General features: G+C 49.9%; 1 protein-coding gene across 13 annotated transcripts in view; it reads right to left on the reverse strand.

The window, feature by feature from the left end:
- The window catches only part of FNBP1 (formin binding protein 1), a 173,824-nt gene that overhangs the window by 13,494 nt on the left and 154,653 nt on the right, over positions 1-5,677 (reverse strand). For all 13 annotated transcript variants that reach the window (XM_015411601.1, XM_015411679.1, XM_015411671.1 and 10 more), the window contains one exon: positions 4,046-4,167. In XM_015411601.1, the coding sequence (XP_015267087.1) occupies positions 4,046-4,167 (122 nt within the window). The remainder of the gene's footprint in view (positions 1-4,045; positions 4,168-5,677) is intronic.

The raw sequence follows: 5,677 nt of genomic DNA on the forward strand, positions 1-5,677 counted from the left end.
TTAAATCATATGTGTTGGTGTTTTTTGGGGGGGAGGGGGGAAATAATTACCACAGGCCAGAAAATGGAAGGCTGGAGGCTGAAATGGACTTGCACAGATCTGCTTTGAGATTATACATAATGCAAACTCTCCCACCGACCCGAGGCCATCAGGGCTCATGTAGAAATATTTCCCCCCCCCTTTTGTTTACTGTATGTGAAAACTTCTTACCTAAGTATGAGTTTGTGCATATTTCTATCTCATGAGTGTCAATGGTAAATAAAAAGTAATACTGAAAACCAGAAGTTATTTGACAACACCATACCATCATACAATAGACATCCACCACTTTCCCCTCTGATATGCTTGTAAATTATACGAAACATGCACTCAAATATGCAAGGGAAACTTAACTCAGTCACACTGTAAGCTAGTGTGAAGTGTCTGGAATACTGCAGTGAAAGAATCAAGAGAATATCTTGTTGGGTACACGAGAAACTGCAAGTTAAAACACTAGTGACAGTAGCTGGAAACTGCAGAGCTCAGGGAATGTTATGCCTACATTTGATGACGTCACGACGTGGTGGTCAGGCCTTCCATATAGGGGGTGGTGCCCCAGCTCCTTCCCTCTGGCCAGTGGTGCACTACTGGTTCATATGAAGAAGCCACATCACAGTAATAGCACTGTGCACCTGAGAGATCTTTTTGAGCCTGCCTTGGTAGGGAGGGCGGGGTACAAATCGAATAAAATAAATACATAAATAGCTGCCTGCAATTGCTTGGAATGTCCAGGACACAAAGTGTGGGGCGTGAAGATGCCTGCAACTGAGTAAAGGAGGTGAGAGCCAGGCAGCTCTCCCCCACCCACCCCGCCCGACAGCCGATGAGAACTCTTGTATTGTAAACCTCGATCATGTCACCCCTCAGTCGTCGTTTCTCCAAGCTAAAGAGCCCCAGGCCTATTTCTACAGGGAGCTGTGGCCCCCTGGCCCCCACCTGGTGGAACTCTCTGCCAGAGAACATCTGTGCCCACTAGGAGTTGTTACCTTTCCGCAGAGCATGTAAGGCAGACATATTCCTCCAGACATTTGGTTCGGGACAGCAGGTAGTCCGGCACTCATCCCCTCCATTCTCCACAAGCCCCCCCCCCCCCAAGAGGCTTGTGAAATCTGAAATTTTCTCACCCTCTTGGAGGGGACTAAAAATTATTGCTCATGTATGCACTATGTATTTTATTATAGGATTTTAACTTCTAGTTATTTATTGTATGTTCCTTTCTGTTGTAAGCTGCCCTGAACCCTGCTTGCAGGGAAGGACAGCCTAAAAATCTAAATAAATAAATATGGCGGGAGGGGTGCCGGTCATGTCCAACTTTCAAGATCGGGACCAGCCAAGGAAAAGACATCCATCCAATCTTGATGATCCTGGACAGACTGTAAACCACAGAGCACCCGGTGTCTGCACTAAGCGTCCCAGTTGCATGTTTTAAGGGAAGGCCCACAGAACAGCAGTGCAAACTCAAGTTTCTCAGCTGCGCAGGAAATATGACAAGGAGGCATTCTGATCTCAAAAGGACAGGGTATTCACAGCAAGCTCCTTTAGGGCTGGCCATGTTAGTCTGCTGCACCCAAAACAAGAGGCATCCAAAGTTGACTGGGGAAGAGAGACAAACCGGGAGGGAGGACCAGTTAAGACGGGGTGTCAAACATAAGGCCCGTGGGCCGGAACCGGCCCATCCAGGGCTCTTATGTGGCCCGTGAGCTACTGGTGCAAGGGAGGGAACAGGAGACTGGTCAGGGGGAAGTGGGCAGAGCCACTCCAATTGTGGCTCCAGCGTGGCGGAACAACCTCGTCTGCAGCAGTCAAGCAGCGTGGGAGCGTCTGCCCAGTGCTGCACCGCTGGCTCTCCAGTCCGCCCATGTGGGTCTTCCTTCGCACCCCCCTCCCACCCCAGGGGGCCTTGCAGTGAGGACACACCAACTTGGAGCTTACCAGCTACTGTCCTTGATACAGTTTATATCTCCAGTATCTGGCATTATGTTTTATGGCACACGTGGCCCAGCCTGACATAGTGACGTTTATGTCAGATCAGGCCCTCGAAACAAATAAGTTCAACACCTCTGAGTTAAGAGAAGGTCGCAACCAATTAGCTTGTACAATGAAACTGCAGTCTGTATCCAAGACAAACACTGCAAAAAAAACCCTCCACTGATTCTGGTCATGGCACAAATGGGGGTCCTGGCCAGGCACAGAGTGCTCATGTAGCCTGACCCCATAGTCAACAGCTGACTGAGATCGCAGCAAGGTAGTCTCCAAAAACCAGCCAACCTTAGTCGGGCTGCTTCCTCCATTCTCAGCCAGCAGGGGGAGCTCCATAATGAGAAACTGCCCTTGCTGAAAGTGAGAAGCCGCGGAAGCCCAGATATGGCCCCTGATCACAAGGCAAGGTAAAGTAAGGCGGAGGACCTGGGATGACTGAAAGGGAGGCAAAAAAACCATCTGATGCACCCGGACGGGACAGAGGCACAATCCACTGAGAAGTTCTCCAGTCACACTGAGCTTGCCCAGGAGAGCTTTCTAGTAGAGTGTGTCCTGTGTTATTTATTTCTTCATTTCACACACACTCTGCCTTTCTCCTCAATGGGGACCCAAAGCAGCCTTCTCCTCTCTTCTGTTTTATCCTCACAACAACCCTGCGAGGTAGGATAGGCTGAGAGAATGTGAATGGCCCAAGGTCACCCCAGAGACTTTCCGTGGCACACTTGCTAACGGAAGCTGAGGAGGTGGTCTTTGGATTTTGCACCTGAGTAACCTACTATCTTGGATTAACCTGGTAGAAGCTTTGTGAAGGCTGCTGAAGAAGATAAATGATGACCAGTTGGGGCTGTTCTGCCCCAAAATGACAGGGCTCGAGCTCCACAAGTCCTCCGTCTTCCCTGCCGAGCTCTGGATGCCGAATTTCACCCCTCTGAAGGACCGGCTCTGTAACGTTTTGCTCTTTTCTGAGACCCCTCATATGTAACACCTCCCTGTAGAGCCATCAAAGGGCTCTTGCCTTCGAATTTTTAGCTGGGCCCAAAGAACAGGACAGTGGGAAGGGCCGCTCTCAGGTAAAAGGGGGTCGTTTTGTCTAAACAAAACAGTTCTCTTAAACATAAATGGAGTTTATTTAGAACTATAACAGTGTAATGGTTTCAGTAAAGCTCATAAGCATAATGGTTTCAGGAAGGTACAATTCTTCTTTCTCTAACATTCCTCAAAAAGACCTAGCCACAAAGTCTTATTTTGTCATGCCACTTAGGTTAATAACTTCCACAAAGTTTAATTTCCTGACTTGTCTGTTAGGCTCAGAATTTCCTGAAAGGTTTTATGTCTTCACTTACCGCTTAGGCTCATAACTTCCGTGCAGAGCACGGACTTCTCTCACACTCCACAGCACACTAAATCTCTCCGCCCTCCCCACACACAAACCAGTCAACTCCACCCCCTTGGATGCAGCTACCATGCAGTCATAACACACTACAATCACCCATCTGGTTGCCCTCTTTCTTACTTGAGAGGCCTACATTTTAATCCACAGTGACATACATATAAAACACCCCACTAAATCACAGAATCATCCAGAGAGGGCCAAAGTACATGCATGGTTTGGATATCTTTTGTCAGCAAGTGTGAGGAGGGTCACTTCCAGGTTTTGGGGGGTCCTGAGCAGACAATGCCCAGGGACCCCCTCTGCCCCTCACCAGGACCTCCTCGTGGCCTCTTCACCAGCCCATGCATGCCTCCCCCCCCTTGCAGGCTCTCCCACCACCCATGCTCAGTTCCCTGCACCACCCCCATGTCCTTCTCCAATGATGCTGAGCAACTGGGAGCACGGGCACAGACGGGGGGGGGGGGGGCCACAGTGGCAGTGAGCCCCGCCAGATGTCCTGGGCCTCGGCCCCTGCCCCATCTCAGGGCACGCTGAGGTCGGCTGTGAGTGAGACAAACCGAAGCATCAAGACACAGGAAAACACAAACAGTAGCTGAGCTCGGCGGAAAGGAGAGCGCTATGCTGATACTGTACCTCTCACGGTCCTGGGCACAGTTGTTGACAGTCAAGGTGTTCTGCGATTCGCACACTCCACTCTGACGCCGAGTTTGCTCAGTCCGTGCTGGTAGCCGGCCTTCCACCTCCGCTAGCCAGCCCTGAGATGAAAACGAGAAACAAAATTCATACTCCTGACTTAAGCACCCTTAAAAATGTCGGGCTAGAGTTTACAACTGATTGGCTGAGTTCACCTCAGTGTTAATGGGCTCAAATGCACTCTCAAAGGTAAACAATTCTATTCACTTCTGTGGCAGACGGGGGGGGGGGGGGAATGTCAACCACTGCTTTGTTGAGCCGGGGCCAATGTTCCCTCTAATCTGTGGAGTCTTGTGAGCAAAAATTCTACTTGGTGAGCTACCGGCATTAAAGTTGTGTGTGAGCAATTTGTCTACTGTGTAAATTAGTTTGCTCTGGAGCCCTCCTTCCTGAGCCAAGACAAAAATCTGTGAGCTGGAGACTAAAAAACTATGAGCTAGCTCACACTAACTCAGCTTAGAGGGAAGACTGGTCGGGGCCATAGCCTACCCATCCTGTCCCTTGGAGTCCACATCTTCTGAGAGAGGGGGTGTGTTTTGCTGCACGTGAACCAGCCACTGAGTGGCACTCCTCGCGCTCACTTCCTGTCTCCACTGTTCATTTTTATGACTCGCGATCCCAGGCACACACACGCCCCCTTGGGGAGAGGATGATGCAGAGGCAAAGGGACGTGCAGATGCCATCCTCACCTGCTCCCACCCTGATCGCTTCGGCTTTCACAGCAGGGGCACCTTTTCCACCCACATGGACCAAGCGTCACTGAGTCACGAGGAGGGGCTGTGGCTCAGGGGAAGAGCCTTTGGTTTTGCAGGCAGAAGGTCCCAGGTTCAATCCCTGGCATCTTCAGTTGAAAGGATCAGGTAGGAGGTGATGTGAAAGACCTCTGCCTGAGACCCTGGAGCGCCACGGCCAGTCTGAGTAGAGTCTTTGAATGCTTTTGGGGAGAGGTCTGATTCAGTATAAGGCAGCTTCAGGTGCCTGTGTGACCCCTCCTGAAAGTATGGCCTCTCTCACTCCAGAGAGATACATTCCACTTACATTACGTAGATATTCGAACAGGTTTTATAGCAAGTCAGATCACTGGTCTATCTTGTCCACAGCTCTTTACACTAATGGGCAGTAGCGACCCATGGGAGTCTGGTGAATGTCCTTCCCAAGACCTGTTCTCTAAGATCCTTCAGCTGAGAGCCAAATGTAAGGCCTTTTGTCTACAGAGGGTCGTCTCTGAAAACATTTCTCCAGCCTCTTGTGCTTGCCCACTCCAGAACAGCTGATTTCGGGAGGGGTGTTCAAAGACCTGAGTCAGATTGAGGTGACGAGAGAGGAGGTCCTAAAACTGATAGACAACTTAAAAACTGATAAATCACCAGGCCCAGATGGCATACATCCGAGAGTTCTGAAAGAACTCAATTGTGAACTTGTGGATCTCCTTACAAAAATATGTAATCTTTCCTTAAAATCTGCCTCCATTCCTGAGGACTGGAAGGTAGCAAATGTCACTCCCATCTTTAAGAAGGGTTCCAGAGGAGATCCGGGAAATTACAGGCCAGTCAGTCTGACGTCGATACCGGG

This window comes from Gekko japonicus, unplaced genomic scaffold, assembly GCF_001447785.1.
Source record: "Gekko japonicus isolate JY-2015 unplaced genomic scaffold, Gekko_japonicus_V1.1 scaffold463, whole genome shotgun sequence".
Lineage (NCBI taxonomy): Eukaryota > Metazoa > Chordata > Lepidosauria > Squamata > Gekkonidae > Gekko > Gekko japonicus.